Source organism: Schistocerca americana, chromosome 3 (genome assembly GCF_021461395.2).
Source record: "Schistocerca americana isolate TAMUIC-IGC-003095 chromosome 3, iqSchAmer2.1, whole genome shotgun sequence".
Taxonomy (NCBI): domain Eukaryota; kingdom Metazoa; phylum Arthropoda; class Insecta; order Orthoptera; family Acrididae; genus Schistocerca; species Schistocerca americana.
In genome coordinates this window covers 596,589,462-596,615,043 of record NC_060121.1, presented here as the reverse complement: position 1 = coordinate 596,615,043, position 25,582 = coordinate 596,589,462, and the positions used below count along the sequence as shown (strand labels likewise).

At 43.1% G+C, this 25,582-nt stretch overlaps 1 protein-coding gene across 3 annotated transcripts in view; it reads left to right on the top strand.

Moving 5' to 3' along the window:
• The window catches only part of LOC124607100 (RISC-loading complex subunit tarbp2-like), a 126,997-nt gene that overhangs the window by 57,034 nt on the left and 44,381 nt on the right, over positions 1 to 25,582 (top strand). For all 3 annotated transcript variants that reach the window (XM_047139294.1, XM_047139296.1, XM_047139295.1), the window contains exon 5: positions 14,851 to 14,971. In XM_047139294.1, coding sequence (XP_046995250.1) covers positions 14,851 to 14,971 — 121 coding nt within the window. The remainder of the gene's footprint in view (positions 1 to 14,850; positions 14,972 to 25,582) is intronic.

The following is a 25,582-nucleotide window of genomic DNA, read 5'->3' as shown; positions in this document are numbered from 1 at the left end:
TGGAAAGACAATAGGAGGGAGAGGCAGGCTTACTGATGAGGTGATTGAACGTCTACAGAGATACTATGGGTATGCTATAAGGCAAAATACTAGTAATGGTAGTGACATGCGAAAAGCCGTGTGGGCATTGTTCCTTCATACTGCCTCTTCCAATGAATACCCTCAACACAGCCTCTGCCCAAAAGATTCCTGGTGCGAATATAATGCAAAAAAAGGACTATGATCATAAACATGGTTTGCCAGCAGCTGTGATAAATGCCATAAAACCAATTTTTCATGACTTAGCACAGCCAGAATTGTTACACAAATGTCTACACGGAAAGACGCAGAATCCTAATGAGAGCGTAAACAATTTGATTTGGAAAGTGATTCCTAAAAGGGTGTTTGTAAGCATAAAAACACTGCACTTTGGCATTTATGATGCAATAGCAACCTATAACCAAGGGAACAGAGTGAAGTGTGAAGTTCTGAAGGCATTAGGATTTACAGCTGGGATGAACACTGTTCGAGCACTAAGAAATATTGACAGAGAAAGGATAAGAGGAGCAGAAAGAAGAGAAAGGCATATGAAGTATGAGGTAACAACAGGCCAGAAAAGAAGACAGAAGAGGAAGCTTTTGGAGGATGAAGAAGAAGACCCTGATAATCCACCCTATAGTGCAGGAATGTATTGAGAAACTTTGATAGCCATTTCCCGTAAATTAGAATTTTTCGAATATAAGGAACATTTTCTCAAACTCCACTCAAGCTAGAGAGATGAAATTTTTATACAGCACTCCTAGTGGTGAAACTTACATTGTAACACAGCCATTTGGCAATATGTTCAGTAGTTTCATTTCAGTTTAATTATAAAGCAATTATTTGTAAAAAAAATTTGGGTCATCAATAAAAAAAATAATTGGAAGGAAACTAGAAAAGATACTCCAAAATCCCTCTGTCATAACTGCAATACTAAACCACTCTATATGTAAAAAAAATTCAAATTTTTCTATTTGGTAGTTTATTCATAAATGTTCCTCAAACTTAGTGATTTTAACATGGGCAGCATAGGCACCTCCAGCTCCCCTTAAAGTAGTAAAGGAGTTTTGCTATTTGGGAGGCAAAATAACTGATGATGGTCGAAGTAGAGAGGATATAAAATGTAGGCTGCCAATGGCAAGGAAAGTGTTTCTGAAGAAGAGAAATTTGTTAACATCGAGTATAGATTTAAGTGTCAGGAAGTCGTTTCTGAAAGTATTCGTGTCGAGTGTAGCCATGTATGGAAGTGAAACATGGATGTTAAATAGTTTGGACTAGAAGAGAATAGAAGCTTTTGAAATGTGGTGCTACAGAAGAATGCTGAAGAGTAGATGGGTAGATCACATAACTAATGAGGAGGTATTGAATAGAATTGGGGAGAAGAGGAGTTTGTGGCACAACTTGACTAGAAGAAGGGAATGGTTGGTAGGACATATTCTGAGGCATCAAGGGATCACCAATTTAGTATTGGGGGGCAGTGTGGAGGGTGATAACCGTAGAGGGTGACCAAGAGATGAATACAATAAGCAGATTCAGAAGGATGTAGGTTGCAGTAGGTACTGGGAGATGAAGCAGCTTGTACAGGATAGAGTAGCATGGAGAGCTGCATCAAACCAGTCTCAGGACTGAAGACCACAACAAAAAATCAGTTTTAAATCTGACAGAATTTGCTGTTGTCAGTGGATGCAGAGCCACCTCATACGATTTCCAAGTGACCATTGTGAACGAGTGGGCACCCAGAGACTGTACAGAATATCATTGCTCCCAGTTGTATATAAAGCTGCTTATATTCAATGGGTGAAACAGAGAAGGCACGTATTGTGATCCAACAAGTCACACATTGGTCTCTTTTCAAGTGGTGTGCAGAGTCATGAGGCATTAAACTTGAAGTGTGTAGAATGTGTAGTTCAGGCTGGAGGTAGTTCTGTGATGTTTTTGGGGAGCTTTTCATACTATTAATTGGATCCACTTATTTGATTATGGTGAATGTGATCTTGTATGTTTGTTTCAACATCCTCAATAAAAAGTATTGCATTTTCTTCTGCATCCTTGTGATGAGTTAGCTGTTGATGATTCAAACCTTTGATATGAAAAGGATTTAACAAGGTTGCATGTATGCATTTCTGCTGACTGGCCTTTTAAATCACTCGAACTTACACCCACAGAAAATGTCTGGTCCAACAGTGTGGTGATATGATCAATATGAAATAACAGGAAACACAATAACGGTCAAGCAATGAGTTGCTCTTCCTGAATATGAAAAAAGTGTTTTACATATTACATCACCATTCTTAGTTTAGAGTTGAAATAAGCTATTTGTATCCTCTCTTAGTGTGATTTGTTGATGATTTTGCTCCATTGAGCCTGGATCTTTGTTGACTCAGTCCAAGTCAGTATGTAAATTTACAAGTGGTATGTTTTAAACCAATATACACCAGCATGGGCAGCATCTGTATAATGTGGAAAATATCATAAGAAATATCCATATAAGTGCGAGTAGGACTCGCACGCCAAGGGTTTTGATTACGTATATAGATGGTTCGTCCATCCCAGGAATCAAGAATTTGACCAGTTTTAGCCTGTTATTGACATCGACACTGGCATGATATTAGTCCTGGAAATTTGAGGACTTCCAAGAATGATTTAATTTTAAGCTTAAATATTTTATATAATTTAATATTTGCTATTGGAACTTTTCATTTATTTTATTAATTTTGGAATTATATTAAAATATTATTATATGAACTTGCTATGCTTGCGAAGCCTGTTTATGGTCTCCTCATCTCTCATTTTCATTTCGGCTGTCTCTTCTATCTTCTGCTCCCACTGTTTCTCTCTCTGCCACTGCCTATCACTGATCATCGTTATCTCCTTTTTCTTTGGCTCCCACTCCCATTGTCTTCATCCATCTCTTTGCCTTTCGCTCCACTTTATACAACCATCACTACCTCCTCTCTCTTCCTTTCCCACTGGCACTGTCTTCTCTCTCTTCCATTATCACTGTCACTCTGCTACTCTCTTTCAGCAGAAAAAAGTGTAAATATATTCGCATGCCTAAATGTTCGATGAAGAGTGCAGAATGAGGATTGCGGAAGCCAGTTTGTCTCTTTCGACAGTCTTTTAGACAAGCATACATGTCTCTTTTTGACTCAGACACGAGCATTTTTCAGCTGGTTCTCTTCTTTTCCCTATTATAGCATGGTGTGCTGCTTAATAAAAACAAACTCTGTAAGTCAGTGAAATTTTGAGCTTTTATTTATATACTTGGACAAATTTATATAAATTGAGTATAAACGACAATTAAGTATGCATAATATAAGATTAACACACAATTGTCTCTTATCCAATGCAAGTTCTCTTTACACTACTTTACATAAAAATACACATTTTGAGGCTCCACTTACAGTATACAAAAAATGCCATGTTTGATTTCCAAGTACAAGGAATTTTGCATGACAAAATAATTTTTTGTAGGGTGCTTATCCCACCAGGTGGCACCACTGAATAATTTCCTGGTCAAGACAGCCTGTATAAGCATGAAATCCCCCTTTTTTCTTTTTTTAAGGCAACTGCCCAGAAACAAATGGTGATTTTTAATCTGCCTAAGACCCATCCTAGATCATCCCTAATCCAAAGGAACCAATCAATTTGCTAGGGATGGAGGAAGTGTGTAAAGTTTAAATTTTGTTTTTACCCTGTAGTGTAGGATAGCTACAATACGTCCATTCTTCTGAAATGTCACTAGAATGGGCTATCCAAAACAATTGACCTCTTATCTCTGTAATAAACAGAATCTGAGGTACAACCCCATGAAAATTCCCATTTTCACATGCGGCTTTTTGGGGCATACTGGGTACTGTGCACTTTTGTACACTGACGATTGCCTCTTCCAAAAGTATACCGATTACACAGCATAATGCAGGTTGGTTAATTATAATTTTATATCTCATCACATTTAACTCTTCAAAGTTTTGGCAGTGATAAGATGCTGGACTTCATCATCTCGGGATGGATAAATACAAGTCCCATTTGGTTTTCAAGGGAACCGTATACCATTCTTCCTTCAAGATAGTGACAAGTTTGGGTATGATGATAAGAGGTGGATAGTGATCATGCACCCTTCTCTACAATGTAAACCACAAAGGCTCCATAATATTGAGATATGGTGAGATGAGATGATTCATCTGCGTGCTTGCAAAACCAGTCGTGTATGATGTGAGCTGTGTGATCAGGGGCCGTGTCATCTTGGAACCCAGAATTACCGTTGGGGAGTAAACATTGTACCTTGGGATGGACCTGATGAGCCAAAACGGTCACTTAATCCTTGGCAGTAATGTGACCTTGCAGAGTAGCCATGGGGCCCATGGTCTACCACTATACCGGGTGTACATAAAGTCCAGGAACACTTTCAGTTATTTATTGCAAAAGAAATAATGTGTAGATGTCATACATATTGCATTTTGAAGAAAAACTCAGAAAGTTTTTTTTACAAACATAAGATATGCGAACCATGGGTGACCCGGCAGATGTCAATACGGTAATCGAATTCTTGCCATACCAGTCCCAGCATGGCATCGTCGACTGTGGCAGTTGCTCCCATATTCTCTCCCGGAGATTTGCTACATCACATGGTAGAAGTGATATATACACCAGCTCCTTAATATATCCCCACAGAAAAGTCACATGGAGTGAGAGGTCTGGCGATTGGGGAGGCCATTTCATGAAACCGATTTCCTTGTACTCCTGATGAATGTCTCTTGTACGTGCTCCACATTTGTTTCACTCACACTGGATCGTCAACTTCTCTTTGCCGGGTACAAGCTACCAGTCGTAACAAATTTGTTATGCCAGTAGTAAATGGTCTTCCTTGTTGGTGGCTTCTTACTGCTCTTGTTTCTAAACATCTGTTGAACTACTGTAGCACTTTTTTTTAAAAAAAGCTCCAACACACAGAAAGCTCACTCTGCACCTGAACTAGGCATGTTTGCTTTCCTTGTGCTCCTGATGAATGTCTCTTGTACGTGCTCCACATTCGTTTCACTCACACTGGATCGTCAACTTCTCTTTGCCGGGTACGAGCTACCAGTCGTGACAAATTTGTTATGCCAGTAGTAAATGGTCTTCCTTGTTGGTGGCTTCTTACTGCACTTGTTTCCAAACATCTGTTGAACTACTGTGGCACTTTTTTTTAAAAAAAAAGCTCCAACTCACAGAAAGCTCACTCTGCACTTGAACTAGGCATGTTTGCGACTAGCGCTGACTATCGGCAAATTACCAAACTCAGCTGTGGGCTTCTCTTCAAAACGACATATGTGTGACATCTGTACAATGTTTGGTTCTTGTGCAATAAATAATTGAAAGTGTTCCCGGACTTTATGTACACCCTGTATGCCAGTCTAGATCATCATCATCAAACCCCTGCCATTTTTGTTCTTGTGACATAAACTCTGCCAGACATTGGAAACAGTGTGAAACAAGACTCATCTGACTAAATAACTTTCTTCTAGTGCTCCATAGTCCATGTTTCATGACTTTGGCACCGCCTTTTCCTATTATGGGCAGTGGCATCACTGATGAGCATTTTTTGGAATTCCACACATACTTAAGAAGTATAAATCTTCGATATGGTGCCTTTTGAAACATCAAGCACTTTGACTCCCTTGGTTCCAGAGCTATTCATTATATGAGCATAATATTCCCACATTCAAATTCACTTAGTTCTGACAAAAGGTTTTCACAACTATGCCAACATTATTCTAACCACAGCTAATGAGGAAATGGCATATGTGCCATTTGTGCTCAAACACAACAGCACAACCCGCAGGCTTTGCTAGCATTTACATTTATGTTCAAGCATGCATTTCTTGCAGTTCTGTCCCACCCCTGTAGGTCTATAGTTTCCCATTTGATCATTTGTACACACTTGATGAAATGTCCATACTTCTGTTGATCAGGAAAACAGTCATCATCAAGAGACATGTGTTGATTGTGAAGGAGAATGGATACGTGACACTATGATGGACAATTTTTATCTTCATTGTGGGAACCGCATCTCATCCTACAGAGTATCACATTTGTCACGAACAGTATGATTTTTAAGATTTTCACATCAGAGGCTTTCATGCAGGGAAGCTTGAATCCTGTGCTGTATCACTGTCGTAGGATTCCATTTCATGGTGATAAATGATCTATTTATGTTTTTCTCTCAATTTCACTGCTAACTTCAAAACAAATAACAGAGCAAAAATTTGATTTCTCGCTCACTCTCTCATCCCCCGGTCTTCAACGACCCCCACTACCGGTCCCCCCCCCCAATACTGGTCCCCCCCCACTACTGGTCCCCCCCCACTACTGGTCTCCCCCCACTACTGGTCTCCCCCCACTACTGGTCTCCCCCCACTACTGGTCTCCCCCCACTACTGGTCTCCCCCCACTACTGGTCTCCCCCCACTACTGGTCTCCCCCCACTACTGGTCTCCCCCCACTACCGGTCCCACCCCCACTACCGGTCCCACCCCCACTACCGGTCCCACCCCCACTACCGGTCCCCCCCCACTACCTGTCCCCCCCCACTACCTGTCCCCCCCACTCCCTGTCCCCCCCACTGCCGGTCCCCCCCCACTACCGGTGTCCCCCCCCACTACCGGTCCCCCTCACTACCGGCCCCCCCAACTACCGGTCCCATCCCTCCCCCCAACTACCGGTCCCATCCCTCCCCCCAACTACCGGTCCCATCCCTCCCCCCAACTACCGGTCCCATCCCTCCCCCCAACTACCGGTCCCATCCCTCCCCCCAACTACCGGTCCCATCCCTCCCCCCAACTACCGGTCCCATCCCTCCCCCCAACTACCGGTCCCATCCCTCCCCCCAACTACCGGTCCCATCCCTCCCCCCAACTACCGGTCCCATCCCTCCCCCCAACTACCGGTCCCATCCCTCCCCCCAACTACCGGTCCCATCCCTCCCCCCAACTACCGGTCCCATCCCTCCCCCCAACTACCGGTCCGGTCCCCACCCCGCTACCGGTCCCCACCCCGCTACCGTTCCCCCCCTACCGGTCCCCCTCCCGACTACCGGTCACCCCCCCACTACCGGTCACCCCCCCATTACCGGTCTCCCCCCACTACCGGTCTCCCCCCACCCCGCTTCCGGTTCCCCTCACTACCGGTCCCCCCCTACCGGTTCCCCCCCCCCCCCACCGGTCTCCCCCCCCCACTACAGGACCCCCCCCCCCGCCCTCCCCCCCCCCCCCCCCCCCCCCACTACTGGTCCCCCCCCCACTACCGGTCCCCCCCACCACGTCCCCCCCACCACGTCCCCCCCACCACCACTACCGGACCTCTCCCCCACTACCGGTCCCCCCGCTACCGGACGCCCTCCCACCACTGGTCCCCCCCAACGGTCCCCCCCACTTCCGGTCCCCCCACTACCGGCCCCCCCACAACCTCCCTCCCCACTACATGTCCCCCCCCCCCCCAATTGCCGGTCCCCCCACTACCGGTTCCCCCCACCACCACTACCGGACCTCTCCCCCACTACCGGTCCCCCCGCTACCGGACACCCTCCCACCACTGGTCCCCCCCCCAACGGTCCCCCCCACTTCCGGTCCCCCCCACTTCCGGTCCCCCCCACTTCCGGTCCCCCCCAACTACCGGTCCCCCCTACAACCTATCCCCCCCGCCCCCCACTACCGGCCCCCGCACAACCTCCCTACCACTACCGGTTCCCCCCACCACCACTACCGAACCTCTCCCCCACTACTGGTCCGCCCGCTACCGGACACCCTCCCACCACTGGTCCCCCCCCCAACAGTCCCCCTCACTTCCGGTCCCCTCTACTTCCGGTCCCCCCACTACCGGTCCCCCCTACAACCTATCCCCCCCGCCCCCCACTACCGGCCTACCCACAACCCCCCTCCCCACTACATGTCCCCCCCCCCATTGCCGGTCCCCCCCACTACCGGTTCCCCCCACCACTACTACCGGACCTCCCCCCCACTACCGGTCCACCCCCCCACTACCGGTCCACCCCCCCACTACCGGTCCCCCCCAATACCGGTCACCCGCCACCCCCACCCCACTACCGGTCACGACACCCCCCCCCCCCCCCCCCCCACTTCCGCCCCACTACTGGTCACGACACCCCCCCACTTCCGCCCCACTACCGGTCACGACACCCCCCCCCCCCCCCCCGCCCACTTCTGCCCCACTACCGGTCACCCCACTTCCGCTCCATTACCGGTCACGAATGCCAGACATTTGCCACGCCGGACATTTGCCACTCTTGTCCCCTCACCAGGTAGTGATCCCTCAGGTAAGGGACACCCTTCCCCGTACTACTTCACTCCGCTTTCAAACCGCCGTCTCCACATCTTTCTTGATACAACCAGTTCGTAAGGGGTCTTCTTCTTCTACATCTTGTCCAAATACAGAGCTTCTTTCCCGTAATCAAAATATTTATAACTTTCGGGAAACGAAAGCAATACCGACGATTATGTCAGTATGTAATTAGTTCTGCCAAGTATAAATATAGCTTCCTTTCATGCTTACTGATTGCGATACAAACAGTCCATCTGCATGGAAGCAACAAGAAAGGAACGATGTAACGAGAATGCGAATGTACGCTAATCATTTCTTTTTGAGCACTGCATTTGTGCCGACTATAATTACTACAACTGCACACCCAAAAGGCAATAGGGAAAGAATAAATGGGTATGTGAATTTTTGAAAAGAAGAACGACATACTCCATATTAATTTACACTCTAAAACATTAGTTAATAAAGTGTAGCGGGCAATGTTCAAAACATAACTGAAAACACGTTCACTAAATAGCGATAAGAACATATATGATTGAGGTGTCATCTGAAGTCGACTTACAATTTTAAAATGTTAGAAAAAAGGAAATGAAGTAATACAGAATGCTACGCATGTAACGTACGTTGTTGTTCTACATTGTTTAGCTCTGGTATTTGCAGGGTCACAGAGAAAGCATCTTAGGTTCTGGAGGGAAAAGCCGTAATTGTAATTACCTGCACTACAACAGAAATAAGGAGGACAGTTTACGGGAAAAAATGTAAGTTCACAATCGACTTTGAAGCAGATAGTTCCTGTGACTTAGTATGGGCAGAGGTTATATTCGACAACCGGAATAAATTAATAACTGGATCCTTTTACCGCCCCCCTGTCTCAGATGAAACAGTTACTGAACAGTTCAAAGAAAACTTGAGTCCCATCATATATAGGTACCCTACTCATACAATTAAAGTTGGCAGTTACTTCATTCTACCTACCGCATGTTGACAAAAATAGATTTTCATAAACCCTATTGTAAATAGAAAACAACTTCCGTAATTGTTCTAAATGCTTTTTTTAAAATTATTTTTAACAATTAGTTGACGAGGCCATCGTTACGAAAACGCACTTGACCTCTTAGCCACAAATAATCCTGAGCATCACGACGGATATAGGGATTAGTGAACACGCAGTCGTAGCGAGGCTCACGTCCGTAACAAAGAAATTCATCAAAACTAAACGCGAAATATATCTATAAAAGCAGCTAAAAATTCAGGTGACATCTTTCTAAGAGATAGTCTCCAATACTTCCACACTATGTAAATGAGTACCATATGTGGCGTAAGTTCAAAGAAATAGTGTCAACAGAACTCAAGGTAGTTGGTACACAAAACAGGACAGAAAGCTGTTGCAGGAGCACCGCAAAAGGCACGTATAATTTGGACAAACGCAAAATCTCCAAGATTGGTGAAGTTTTACTGAGGCTCTAAATTTGGTGCGGATTTCAATGCAAAATGCATTTAATAGTTTCCACAACGAAACTCGCTCTAGAAATGTGGCGGAAAATCCAGAGAGATACTGGTCCCATGTTAAGTAAACCAGCAGAAAGGCTCAGTAAGTACCTTTACTGCGCGACAGCGATGGTAATGTTACTGATGACAGTGCCACTAAAGGGGAGTTAGTAAATGCATTTTTCGAAATTCCTTCACCAAAGAAGACGAAGTAAATATTCCATAATTCGAAATGAGAACAGCTGCAAACATAATTTAGACGTAGATATCCCTGGTGTTGCAAAGCAACTGAAATTACACTTTCAGAGACAGAGGAAATGATCAAATAACTTTTCAAAAAGTCTCTAATGTATAAGAAAAGTAGGTCTAATACATTTGATTCTGGTGTTCTTTAGTAACAATTAATTTTCAGTCGTAAGCTCCTTGCTTTTACTGACCTGTTTAAAGATAATCAACAATTTAGTAAGAAATTTTAATTTTTAAAGGACTATATGTAAATGTACTTAAGTAGATTTACATCTACTTTAAATGTTTGCAACTAAACTTAAATAAAAAATATTTGAGGTGCCAAAATTGTCAACCTTAGCATCAGATCAGTTGTGGGATGTCAATTTTAGGTGCAATTCAAAGGTTTAGTTCCCATTTTCTTTTACAAAAGCGTATACTGTCAGTTTAACAAAGCATGATATTTTAGGTGATAGTCGCGATTCTGAAGCTTCAGTAAATTATTTTAGAACTCTCAATTATTTAACAGTATGGTCATAATATTGGAAGGTAGAAAAAAGTTATCTTAACGTGACAACAATAAGGATACTTTTGTGAGGCTTGAAACACTTCTTAATTTTTACATTAAGAAACTGATTCACATCATACTTTGCACAGGCTTTGGACCGTCAAAATGATAAATGACCTTTTACCATTCTTGCGTGTGTAAAATCAGCCTAAACACACCGAACGAATGTACATTCTATTTACAATTACAACTTAATATTAGCTCCGATAATGCTGCTTCAGTGTTTTGATAATTTTATCTCAGTAATCTGCGAGGACTCAGTGGTCTTCATAATTTTTAATACATTATTTTTAATGTATTTTAGTACAATTTATGAATATGGGCAATGGCTTTCAAGCAAGGCCTAATGTTGCCTGTCTCTTCATAATTCTCTATCCTGTCGTCCAGCTTCATGTACTACTTCTTCCTCTTCTTACCTTCAAGATTCATTTCCAATTTCATGTGCATGCAGTTTGTGAGCTCTACTTCCTTTTTCAAGCACTCCACCAAATAGTTGATTCTTGGGTGAGGGTTTCCAATAATACTATTTATTTTGTTGTGCCACCCTTCAACAGCATTCGTCGTTCGTTGCCTGTTTTCGTAACAGTCCCACATTTCTATTGCGATATCCTCATTCTCTAGCCAGTTATCCACAAAGTCGTCAAAAAATTGAGAGAACATTCCGTTATCAGGAGCTTCTGCATGAATCTCAATCCATCTGGTTTTACAACTGCCAGCGCTGCACACATGCTGACGTGAAGGCTTAAATCCTCGTTGTAGCGGTACTCCTCAGTTAGACTGAGAATTTGAATTCTTCCCATAAACTCTTCTTCATATGGAAATAGAATCCATTTATTTCAGTTGTGGGAAAAACTTGACGAATGGCCGATACCGCAGCTGCCTCAAAGTCCACCTTTACTTGTTTAGGACACCGCTCAGATACTGCCTTTTTTATCAAACGAAACAGACGAACATATGTGTCTTTCATCTCATTAGGGAGCAGTGCAAATACAGTAGGAAGAATGTTTGTTTCTTTAATTGGGCCTCCTAAGTCTATGTGTATGGTGTAGATTTGTGCAAACTGCTTGCTGCATCTCTTAAATGTTCCATCCATAAAAAATGGGAACATGTTTTTAAACTTTCTTTTCCTTTGCTTCCACTAAAAATCATTATTCTCACCTCTAATATATCGTCTTCCAGAAGAAAACTACTGCCATCTCCCATTTTTAATTGATCCTCATGAAGATCAATTTCATAAGAGTTCTTAGGCTCTGGTTGGTTCCCCCGCTCTTGACTCCATCGACGACGCATGGTTCTCTTCATAGATTATGAATTAGGCATCACTGTAACAAAGTCATAAACTTTATTATGTAGATTTTGCATTTCATCCGCGTATATCTCCGATAACTGAGTAGTTTCTTCTCGGGACCTTCTCTTCGCCCTTTCCACTTGCTTTCTCACTTTCAGAGCCGCATCGTCAGGTGGTCCACAGAGATGTTCTAATATGTTCAACACTTTTCCGTTCCTCTAAAGCAGCTTTCCCTTGCAATGATCCGCTTTTCGGCGTAAGCACATCCATGTAACAACACCTTCTTTATATTCCCTCTGTTTAAGATATGCGTAACCTTTGTAATGAACAGGAGGCATGCCCTTGTTCATTGTAATAACTTCCATACTGATGGTCACATTAGGAACTTTGAAAGCAAACTAATGGCTCTGAGCACTATGGGACTTAACATCTGAGGTCATCAGTCCCCTAGAACTTAGAACTACTTAAACCTAACTGACCTAAGGACATCACACACAACCATGCCCGAGGCAGGATTCTAACATGGGACCGTAGCGGTCGCGTGGTTCCAGACTGAAGCGCCTAGAACCGCTCGGCCACACTGGTTGGCCAAAAGCAAACTGGGCGGGCGGGTGAGGAGGAGGAGGAGGAGTAGGAGGAAGAGAAGGGGGGGGGAGACAAGGGACCTGACCCTTCGGAGCAGGTAAAATCATGGCAAATGTCCGGTGTCACAACTGTCCGGACACAACGGGTCACGACCCACCCACTCCCACCATACTACCGGTCACGACCCCCCCACTCCCACCCTACTACCGGTCACGACCCCCCCACTCCCACCCTACTACCGGTCACGACACCCCCACTCCCGCCCTACTACCGGTCACGACCCCCCCCCCCACTCACGCCCTACTACCGGTCACGACCCCCCCCCCACTCCCCCACTCCAACACTAGCGGTCACGACCCCCCCCCCACTCCTGCCCTACTACTGGTCACGACCCCCCCACTCCTGCCCTACTACTGGTCACGACCCCCCCACTCCTGCCCTACTACCGGCCACGACCCCCCCCCCCTCCCACTCCCGGCCACGACCCCCCACTCCCGCCCCACTACCAGCCACGACCCCCCCACTCCCGCCCCACTACCCGTCAACCCCCCTCGCCCCCACTACCCATCAATCCTCTCGCCACCACTCCCGGTAACCCCCCCCCACTCCCGCCCCACTACCCGTCAACCCCCCCTCGCCCCCACTACCAGTCACTCACCCCCGCCCCTCACACCCGCACCTCACCCCCCGCCCCTCACCCCCCGCCCCTCACCCCCCGCCCCTCACCCCCCGCCCCTCACCCCCCGCCCCTCACCCCCCGCCCCTCACCCCCCGCCCCTCACCCCCCGCCCCTCACCCCCCGCCCCTCACCCCCCGCCCCTCACCTCCCGCCCCTCACACCCCGCCCCCCGCCACCGGTCACTCACCCCTCGCCCCCCGCCACCGGTCACTCACCCCTCGCCCCCCCGCCACCGGTCACTCACCCCTCGCCCCCCGCCACCGGTCACTCACCCCTCGCCCCCCGCCACCGGTCACTCACCCCCCGCCCCCCACCACCGGTCACTCACCCCCCGCCCCCCACCACTCACCCCCCGCCCCCCACCACCGGTCACTCACCCCCCGCCCCCCACCACCGGTCACTCACCCCCCGCCCCCCACCACCGGTCACTCACCCCCCACCCCCCACCACCGGTCACTCCCCCCCCCGCCCCCCACTACCAGTCACCCTCCTACTACCAGCCTGCCCCCCCCGCCCCCCATTACCACCCCCCGCCCCCCCGCTACTGTATCCCATGCCCCCCTGCCCTGCACTACCAGTCCCCCCAGCCCTCCGCACCGGTAACACCCCAACCCCCACCCCCCACCTGTCCTGTGTGTGTGTGTGTGTGTGTGTGTGTGTGTGTGTGTGTGTCCACTCACTAGTGCCCCACCCCCCATTTCTTGAAATGAATCTACAAATCTATTGTTTGCAGTACACCTGGTGACTTTCACTACTTGTTTATGCTTAAACATTGAATAAAATTCTGATTTTGTTTACTTCTTGCTTCATTATGCGTACTCCTATTACATTTTATTTCCTGTTATCTATTCTTTACGAAAATCATCTTGTATTATTTACCAATAATAGCATCCATAAAGTACACTTAGATTCAGTTGCAAAGTTATTTTATTTTTACTTATATTTGTTGTACAAGAGGGTTGCTCCTGCATTTGAGCACAGAGCTCCATGTGTAAAGTGTGCTTTCATGATTGACAAACTGTCAAAAAGTGAGTCATCTTAAGTTGAAATCCTTGTCTGTTTAATGAGACTAAAATAGAATATCAGAAGCTAAGAGAAAATGAAGTTTTTTGTTTTCACATAACAGATATTGAAAGAGTGAATGATTGGAAAGTAAAACATTGATACATTATTGTTGTAGATATTTTGTCATACAGTTGTCCTCATACCTTCTCTATACATCTCCTCTTGCTCCTCTGGTTTATTCTCCCCCCCCCCCCCCCCCCAAATTTTCTTCGCCTCCCTATTTTTATCCCTTTCTTAACTTTAAATCACACCTTCGTAATCTGCTGCACCAAACTCTTTTTCCCACTACACCATATTTTCGTTTAACATGCAACATTTATATTTTTCTTGGTTCACCTTGTTTCACTATACAAGGATATCTCCTACAGACTCAATTTACTTCATCCCAATTTCATTTTTAGCACTACATTTATGTAGTTTGTTATCCATCTCAACAGAGATGAAGGGTCTTGCACAGGATAGACTAGAGTGGTACAGCAACACAAGCATGTTTGTGCAAGCAGCAGTGCATGAGCTCAGTTTGTGATATGTTTACTAATTGTAAAGCTAGCTTCTGAAAAGCAATGAACATGTTATTGCATATTGATTTATGGAACACATATATTTATTTTTACCCAGGTAATGGTAAAACCAAGCAAGAAGCAAAACACTCTGCTGCCAAGAATATTATGGATTTGATTAGAGAAGCTGGAAATCCAGACCGAGGATCAGTCCCTGTGGGTCGAGTTCCTCCTCTGTGGTATGTTGTTGTTACTTTTTTTTCGGTTAAAAATGTAGATATCAGAAATGTTTGTCGCAGACTTTTCGGTGAAGTACTGACTTTCAGTGTGATATGAAATAGGATTAAACATTCTTAAAATTTACTCATTAATTTGTTTTACGGTGAGGTATGTTGGAAATATAAAAAAAATAGGAGTCATATGGTGGCTACTTAAACTGATATCAGTCATAGCATTCTTATGAAATTTACTGGTTTATTTTAGGATTTGAGGTGTGAACAGTAGCAAAGCAAAAACTAAAAATGATTGAGAAATTTATGCTTTTAAAATATTCACTTTTGAAGTATGCATTCTCAAGTTGGTTACTTCACTGTCCACAATACACGAAAGGTTTGTGCCACACATAGCCACCAAATTTACATATTATTGTAGTCCCCACAGTAAATTTTAACATTGATGAGTTAGATGAAAATAAGCTAGCCACTGCCAGATCTCTTCCTACACACACACACACACACACACACACACACACACACACACACTCCACTACAAATTTGAATCAGTGAGCCTTTTCGCATTGAATGCCCAGTTCGTGTATGAGGGTGTTAAAGGTTTTCAGGTAATGTGAAAATGGATATTTGGGAGCACTGACCTTGGGAGTGTTGCTCTCAGCCCACAGTTGAACACCATATTAGAATAAACATTGTCATGAAATTTACTACCGCACAGTTTGGAGAAGTACTCCTTCATTACCCTAGCGAAGTACTAGTTTAATCACATCAAACAGGATGAGTGTTCAAAACATGATCCACTCTTGCCATTCGGACACCAGCATCACAACACAGGCCATTGAAGCTATTTGTGAGCTTGTCAATGGTGATTGACATTTCATTGCATTTGAAATACTTGTAAACCTTTAAATCAGCTATTGAAGTGTTCAGACCATATTTAGGATGTGATTCTTCAAGCTTTCCTGGCAGGTATGTTGTAGTCTTCACGAGTTTGCTGCTGGATCACATTGTGCAAATTCCACAATATTTCCTCGGAGCAACTGTCTGACATCTTCAGGTGGTTCAATCTTGCTGGTGGCTAGGTACAATTGATGGTATCCGTACATCGATGCCCGGTTTGTAGAAGACGCGTGTGAATAATGCGCAGGTGCTGAAATCGTGAATGCGCAAGTGATTTGTAGATGGTACCATATTCAAATGCCCCTACCGAAAATTGCAGAGCGGCTCTCGTGCGGATGCGCTGTACACTGCATTTACTAACAGTGTGGCCAGACGTAACCCACCAAAGACCATACTAGACCAATGTTACGACGGTTTGTTATCAAAAAACCATGATTTTTGTGTCGTGATTTAATAGCAGCCAATGCAGGGGTCCAGGCTGTGCTCAGTTGAAATCCTGCGTCCCTGTTGATGAGATTATCAGCTGTACATATATGTATTGGTTCCCTAATGACACAATCCCAGAAAGATGATGCCGGGGGTAAGACTTCAGTCTTTTCATGGATCATGCGATGTCCTGTATTTAGACAGTGTTCCTCAATTGCCGACTGATCAGGTTGGCGAAGGCATGTATGACGCTGATGTTCATCGCAGCATTCTTGTACTGTGAGACATGTCTGGCCTATATATGCTGTCCCACATTGGCAGGGAACCTTGTACACACCACATTTCCTCAGGCCAAGATCTTCCTTAACCAAACCCAACAGGTTTCTCAGTTTTGCAGATGCTTGAAAAACACGCTTAATGCCATATCTTCTGAGGACTCTTCAGATTCTTGACGACATGGCACCAAAATAAGACAAAAGGGCCAAAGTGATGGGTGCCTTCGTATCTTAATTCTGCTGCACAGATGGAACTCACCTGGGCCTGAATGCATTACGTATCTCTCAGAATAACCGTTTTATCGGAACACTGTCTCCAAATGTTGTATTTCACTCGACGGGCATACAGGATCAGATACCACATTTGCTCTATGAACTAACATATGTAATGCACTATCGCCTGCACATTCTTCGTGCATGTGTTCTAGAATTGCGGCATTTACGTGCGGATACCATCAGTGGGTTCCTAGCCACCAGCAAGGTTGAACCACCTGAAGATGTCGGATAGTTGCTCCGAGCAAATATTGTAGAATTTTCACAACGTGATCCAGTGGCAAACCCGTGAAGACTATTTACAACATTTAGGGTGATTAGGGATTCCAAAAAAGTCTTCTTCCCTCAAATTGTGGAGTGGCAAAGAAGAGGTGACATGGTAACACTCATAGCCAAACCATACCTGTGCACTGAGGACATCATAATAACTTTGTTGTGATAATACAAAGGCATTCTTTTGGTTGAGTTAGTCAGGTGCATCAAGCCATTTGTGCTGCCTATTAATGCGCTCTACATCATGAAGTTTAAGTTACCACCCAGTTAGAAAGTTGTGGCACTTACATAAGATTTCTGTTGCTTCTTCAGGACAGTGTCCCCTGACTACAGCAATAACACAATAGGCATTGGCTGATATGCGTCGTACTATCCTGCAGTATCCATCTTCCAGCCCGTATCTGGTACAGTGAGACTACCAGATATTTGGGCTGCTTCTGGTGCTGTGGTTGAGTTTATGCTCATTGTTCACTTACCACAGTAATCTCCACATGCCTTCAGCCTGATTGAGTTTCTTAGTGAAGAAAAACTGCTGGAAACTGGCTACATTGTGTGTGTCCCTAGACTGCATTTTATTAACTGTTAATCTGTTGATAGTTTGTTCTGCACATAATGTCTAGGTTCAATAAGTACGTGATGAAGGTGCTTGGAAAAATAACCGAAACGTGTTTGCAAATAGAAAAGTACCACACAACTGCCACAAATCCATACTATAACAAAGATACATATCTGATGCACAGTTCATTCTACATGTTCATCTATTCCTTCACTCTTCGGTTCATTCACACGAAACACTCCTTAGCAGTCAGTATCCGTATCGAACCAACAACTTTCTAATAAGAAATCACAACAAAGTCTGTTTGATGGTAATCAAATGTTCACACAGTATTCAGCAATTAATTGTGAGGAACCAAAATATTACACATTTATTTAGTTATTATCAAAATCGTGCCATGTGATGTTAAGACAAGTAATAAGAAAGGCAAAACCAAATAAACTATCATAAACATGTTCAGAGCCACTCCTGGTACATTCTTACTTTCTGAAAATTACATCCTGTCTCCTCGATACTTGACCCTTTTGCAGTCAGTTGTTTTGAGTGATGGATGATAAAAATGTAAAATATCTTTAAACTGTCGTGCAGTGTTCTACTTAAATTGTCTTATATCATGCTGCATTTGATTTAAAACTATGAAAAAATACCACTTATTCACAAAAGTATGTAGTTTATTATGATGTACCCAGATTGCCATATTGCTGTGTTAATTGTTTACAAGTGATGAAATAAAAAGTATTTTTTTAAATAATACAAATTTGGTTTTCTTTCTGTGTAATTAACACTAAACGTGATTTTAAAGAAAGCTCACTAATATCCATAAAATCTATACAAATTTCCAAATAAAATGACATAGAAGGAATGAAATTTTTAATATTATTTGCGGAAATAATAATTGTAATAATTGGTAAGTACATTACAATCTAACTGATGTATCTAGTTATCACCTAACACTTGTGTTTTCGAGCGCAATGCACTTCACCAAATCATGGAAATGCACTTCACCAAATCATGGAAATGCATTAGATGGTTTTGTGCTCCAGTATGAGGAGGATGTTGGTCTTTCATTGAGTCCCATATTCAGTAAGTGTGCTAATGAAACCTTTTACCTCGTCTGTCGTGACATTCTTCCATTTTTTGTATGAGCTGGACAAAGTAGCAACATGTTTAAATGTAAATTGCGTAGATGAATGATTTTTTGTTTTGTGACAGTTGAAATAAGGTCCGCAGCTCGTGGTCTCGCAGTAGCGTTCTTGCTTCCCCAGCATGTGGTCCTGGGTTCAATTCCCGGCGGGGTCAGGGATTTTCACCTGCCCCGAGATGACTGGATGTTGTTGTGTCATCTTCATCTTCATCATCATCATCATCATTCATTCCCATTATGGTCGAAGGAAGGCAAGGGCAAACCACCTCCATTAGGACCTTGCCTAGTACGGCGGTGCGGATCTCCCGCATTATTCCCGTATGCTCTGTCAAGAAGCATGGGACTTCATTTCCATTTCCAGTTGAGGTAATACAGTAGTGGAAAACAAATTGAAATATTCAGGTGCAGTAGATCCTAGTGTTGGCATATGCTTTGGTCCAGGCACCTCATGAAATTGATGTGGTAGCGGCTGTGGTGTTTCAGGTAGTCACTTCAGTGTACTGCGTATTTGCCATTCTGTCTTCACTTTCCATCTGTATTCCAGCAAGAACATCACTGTCACTTTCTGAACCACTGCTGCATTCCCAAAATGCTCTGTATAGCTACTGTTTTGGAATAACTCACAAATTTCATTGTTGGACACATTTTTAAAAAACAAATTGCAAAAGTGAATGAAGTATACAAACTGAAAACATTGAACTTAAAGAAAAATGAAAACAATATGAAACAACTGTATTGCACAAAACCAAAAATGTCGGATGACATAACAAAATGTAGACAACTATTATGAAGCATGATGTCAACAAATGAACAATGTAGTAGCAGAGTTATAGATTGTCACTATTTCCCTGTAATGACACTCAGAAGTCGTCTAGAGGTAAATTTCACAAGCTAAACAAAAGCAATCAGAGTACCGATGAATTGGCGCTCTCACAGTACTGTCACCAATAGGGAGTAATGATAGATTGAAACTTTGACATTCAAAGTGTTAAGTCAAGGCAGACTATCTCCCAGCTCCAAAACAAGCTATCCCCAAAGTGACTGAGATAAACTATGACCCATGAGCATTGTATTTGCACTCATGTAATTAGGTACGTCACCTGAGTCATAAGCCTTAAATAAACTAATGTATTTTGCCAAAAAAAAAAAAAAATTAAAAATAACTTTGTTTATGGACAGGATTAAAGATAGTATTTTCTTGGTGCAAATATCAGCATTTTTGCATTATGCCATTCACATAGCGTATATGATGTACTCCATAATTGCACAATATCAGGTTCGTGATAATTCTGTCATAATCACTTACGATTTAAAGATTCATTCTGCACAGCACTCTTCATTCACTCCTCCACAGAGTGTATAAGATGAAAACTCTTTATTGTTATTCAGACAATATTATGAAGGCTAGATTGCTACTCACCATATAGTGCATATGGTGAGATGCAGAAGGGCGCAACAGAGAGACTGTTAAACAAGTAGTGGGAGAAGGAAAGTGAGGGGCAAGGGGTACACTGGGATGGGAAAGCAACAACAGGAGGGAATAATAATGCAGCACCAGTGAAAGCTTACCTTGGTACAGGCGGAGATATAATGAATATAGAGACAGCTGAGCAATAAGTAGACCGTTTTATTAACAATATCTAACTCCCAACCATTTTCCTTTCACTGCCACAGCTACTGTTGAGAGTTTGTAAAATATCGCGCGTGCCATGCGTGGTAATTGTTTTTTTTTTTTTTTTTTTTTTTTTTTTTTTTTTTTTTTTTTTTTAATTTATCAGATTGAGGAGAAGTGAGGCTTCAGGTGTTCATCCTACAATTCTTTTAACCATTTCTTATTTGTGGAGATTTTAGGCCATATAAGGTTCTGGTGTAGTACCTCTTGTCTCAGTTGTCAAGCTTTTGAACGGCTTTGTGATGTTGGGAGACCTGCAAGTTCAAATGGCTCTGAACACTATGAGACTTCACATCTGAGGTCATCAGTCCCCTAGAACTTAGTACTACTTAAACCTAACTAACGAAGGACATGACACACATCCATGCCCGAGACAGGATTCGAACTTGCGACCATAGCAGTTGCGCGGTTCCGGACTGAAGCGCCTAGAACCGCTTGGCCACATTGTTGAGGGCCATTGTCAGGTATTACATTCTTGTTACACTCTTTCTTTCCCTTGCAGGCATAAGTCAGAGGGAGGTGATAAAAGGTTCATGCTCCTGTGACCACATCATGATTTGGATACTCATTTCAGACAGAGGATGCAAATAAGTTTAAATTTGTTATAAGGTGGGGCTTAACAGCTGTCAAATAATTGTGAAATATCATTGTAGATGGCCTTCACCCGTTTAGTTTAAAGCTCAGTGCTACCAGTTTCAATCAGTAGACCATTATCAAGGTGAAGCAAAGCTTAATCAGTGTGTCACTACAACATTTGAAGTGAACAACTTCAATGTGGGTAGAAAAACATAGCTTCTGTTTCAAAATAATCTCCAAAAGACAAAGATATGTAGGAATATTATGAAAAGGATAGTTGCTATTTACCATATAGTGGAGATGCTAAGTCGCAGGTAGGCACAACTAAAAGACTGGCATGCAATAAGCTTCTGGCCAACAAGGCCTGTGTCAAAAATAAACATCTCTCTCTCTCTCTCTCTCTCTCTCTCTCTCTCTCTCTCTCTCTCTCTCTCATACTCACACACACACACACACACACTACCTCAATCCTGGCAGCTGGCTACCTCAATCCTGGCAGCTGGCTTCAGCTGCCAGAGACTATGGTCATGTGTGAGTGAGTTGTGTGCGTGTGTGTGCGTGTGTTTTACAAAGTTCTTGTTGGCCAAAGCTTATTGTGTGTGTGTGTGTGTTTTTCTTGTGCTATCTGTGACCCAGTATCTCTGCTATATGATGAGTAGCAACTATCCTTTCCATAATATTCTTACATTGCATCCTGGATTTTTCGCTGTTTGAAGTAAATGTAGGAGATACACACAAGCCAATCATACATTTTGTGTGCATATCAAGTTGTTCACTTCAAATGTTGTTGTAATAAGTTGGTTACGCTTTGCTTTGGCTTGATAATAGTCTGCTGATTGAAACTGGTACCACTGAGCATAAAAATAAACAGCTGATGGTAATCTACAGTGAAGCTTCATGCAAGGAAGTTGCTGAAATTGGAGCTGGGCTAGGCAAAACAGACATCGTACACCCAACAGGCTGTGTTCAAACAAAGGCAGCTGTGGAGAGTGTATGTTAATAATATAAACACAACCACAAAGCTGTTAAAATGTCCTTATACTGAAGTCTTCTAGCCAACCTTTTCGCTGGTATTAGGCTTCTTTACTTTTTAAAAAAGAAGAAAACATAGTTATATGAAAAACTTTGTTGGCAACAGATACAACAATGTTTGAATGCTCTTAATACTGTGGGATCAACTTGTGTCATAGTAGTTTACTGTCTGGGAATGGAACCAGCACATGAGTTGTCTTCAGCTCATCATCATTGTGAAAATATTGTCTAGAGCACAAGAATTTCTAAAGGTGCAAGAAGAAATGGAAATAGATGGGAGCAAGATCATTGGGGTAAAGTGAGCAACCCATGTCCCATCACCTGTGACATTCCTGTGGAGGAATTCTTTGCCATCATTAAGGTACTGCTGCAGAAATGTCAGTGAACCTCATAAAGTGATTTACTTTGTGTTTAGGTATCAAGTTTTTTGAACACACACTCTTGAACAGCAGCTGCTTAATGACTGTTTCTTGCAATGTGGATCACAATGTCTGTGGAAGACTGCTAGTGAGATCAGTAGTCATGGAATTATGGCTTTCCATAATGGACTACTTTTACAAGGTTGTCTTCAGTATGGACACTTTGACTTCAGAAAATTGTGTACACTGGAGATGCAGCAGGGCCATTCCGTGCAAAGTGGTTTAATTTTGGAAAAAAAAGTTCCTGCATGACCATCGTGGATTTTGCTGAAATTTTTATTTGATCATTTGCACATGTTCCCAGTGAACATTGGAAAAATGTTTACTTTCACCAGTTTAATACTTGCAGAGATATAGTCATTTGTGTGACCCCATAATACAGCTGTCAACAGTGCCGCAGTGAGTTTTCAGCAACTTTGAGACATATTATCTCCAGCAATATTTTCTTGGAGGAAATAAAAATATACCATCTTGTACAACTCCTTGTGCTCTCTTAAGCAAAATAATAATAATAAAAAAATCTTGAAGAATGATTTGCATATCAATAATTTGAAGCAAAGTCAACTGAAAAATTATGTGCACAAAAAAATGTGAAGTTCAGCTTTTTGTATCTCAGAAAGTAATTATAGGGTACACCTGAAACTTTGCACATGACAATGTACCAATACAAAGTCTCAGAATATAACATTTCATTCTCCTAATATTTTCAAATAATTTACTAATTGAGGGCAAAGCTGACAATTTTTAAAAAATCCCAAAACGGCTATTTTTGATCAACTTTTACAAAAGAGTGTTCTGCAAACTCTTAAGCTGTTTTCATTAGAAAGGCCATGTTTTAAACCACCCAAAAACTAGATACGGTTTTGAAACGCAAGCATATAAGGCCCTAAAAAATAACGACATAGTGAAGGTGCATTGAAAATAGGCTCACATCGCACTGGTGCTCAGATTAAATCTGACATCTTTTATTATGTTGTACAGTTGTTAAGTACCCTCTGTGGAAGATATCAAAAGCCCTGATGACCAGAAAATAATGGAATAAAGAATCCAAAATAGAGTAGACTCTCTCTCTCTCTCTCTCTCTCTCTCTCTCTCTCTCTCTCTCTCTCTCTCTCTCTTTCCTGTAGTAATTTGAGGTAATCACATTTGAAGATTCAAACAATGAAAACTGCAGATTGGAGTATAAAGTCTGGTGGAGCATGCAGGGACTAGACTGCCAACAGATTCAGTGTCGAGGGGCTGTGGGGCTGCGGAGAAAGATGGATGGCTGCATTGGCACAGATCAGCACGTGGAGGATGGGAGATATGGGAGACGACAATAGAGAGGAGATGATATGACAGAGGGCATGGAAACTGTTGGGTGGAGGGTGTGGGGACAGTATGTTACTGTAGGTTGAGGACACGATAATTTCAGGGGCAGAGAATCTCTTGTAAGGATAACTGCTATCTGTGCAGTTCAGAAAAGCTATTGGTGGAGGAGAGGATCCAAATGGCTTGGGCAGTGAAACAGCCATTAAAATCAAGCGTGTTATGTTCAGCTGCGTGCTATGCCACAGGGTGGTCTACTTTGCTCTTGGTCACAATTTGGCGGTGGCCATTCTTCCTGGTTTACAGCTGGTTGGTGGTCATACAAATATAAAAGGCTGTGAAATGATTGCAGCAGAGCTGGTGTATGACATGTATGACATTGCTGCTTTCTCAGTTGTCCTTGTTTCTGATGGGTTAGGATATGCCCGTGACAGGACTGGATAGGACAGGTCCTGCACCTGGGTCTTCCACAGGGATATGATCTGTGTGGCAAGGGATTAGGATTTGTAGTGGCGTAAGGATGGACTAGGATGTTATGAAGGTTGTGTGGGTGATGGAACACCACTTTAGGTGGAGTGGGAAGGATTTTGGGTAGGATGTCCCTCATTTCAGTACATGATGATAGTTAATCAAAGCTCTGGCAAAGGATGTAGTTCAGTTTTTCCAGTCTGGTGTGGTAATGGGTGACGAAGGGGCACTCCTTTGTGGCTGGTTCATCGGGATGGTGGGAAGATTGTGGTGTAGGGGGGAAATGGCACAGGAGATCTGTTTGTGGACTACCTACTGTCATTATGGTTAAGCAAAGTGCTGTGGTCCAAGACAGTGGTCATTGTGTGTGTGTGTGTGTGTGTGTGTGTGTGTGTGTGTGTGTGTTTGTGTTTGTGTTTGGAAGGCCGTTTGGCTATAAGCCCACATGTGTAGCAATCTTTCTGTTGTGCTTTCTTTGACTCAACATATCCTCTGTATGGCGAATAGCAATCTATCCTTTTCACAATACTGTCCATATACGTGCCTGTTTTTTTTTCCTTAGTGGTAACCAAACCTAGGTAACTAACAGAGCAGTTCTGTTCTAGATACGTTTCTCCATTCCATTTCCAGCTTGGTTCAACAACAGTAACACAATTTTCAAATAAAAAGGTAGTCCCTGTTGCAGGTTTGCATTTTAAAATTGACGCATTTTGCACTAGAAACACATCTTGTGAAGATCTGTGAATTAATAACATACATACATACATATACATACATACATATCACATAAAGTTGTGTGACTTTGAGCCTTCCAACCCCTGCTATATAGATATCGACTTAAGAAACTTATAAAAAGAACTTGCTTTAGGCATGTAAACTGCACTAGCCAAAAAGTAGACAATGAATGGAGCATAACCACAGTCATCAGATATAAAAAGGGAAGCCTGTGAGAGCAAATAAATTTCTATAAAAATTCATTCTAATTCAGATTAGTACTCAGATGGACTTTCTGTACTGAGAGGTAATAATCGCACTCACCAAATCATGGAGAAAACTAATGAGAGGATGAACTTGGGGTCTACAGGCATATTGCACAATAATAAACAGTAACTGTGCTATACAGAGTGTTGGTTGTGACAGTGAGATGCATACTTGTCCATCTTGAATGACCAGCTGATCATAAGTGGCCAACGATGGTGCTAGTTGTGCCAGGTATGTGGCGAACATTTACATATTGAAGGATAATTAAAAACAATGGTACAAGATAGTGTTTAGATTACATAGTTCAAGTAAATTAA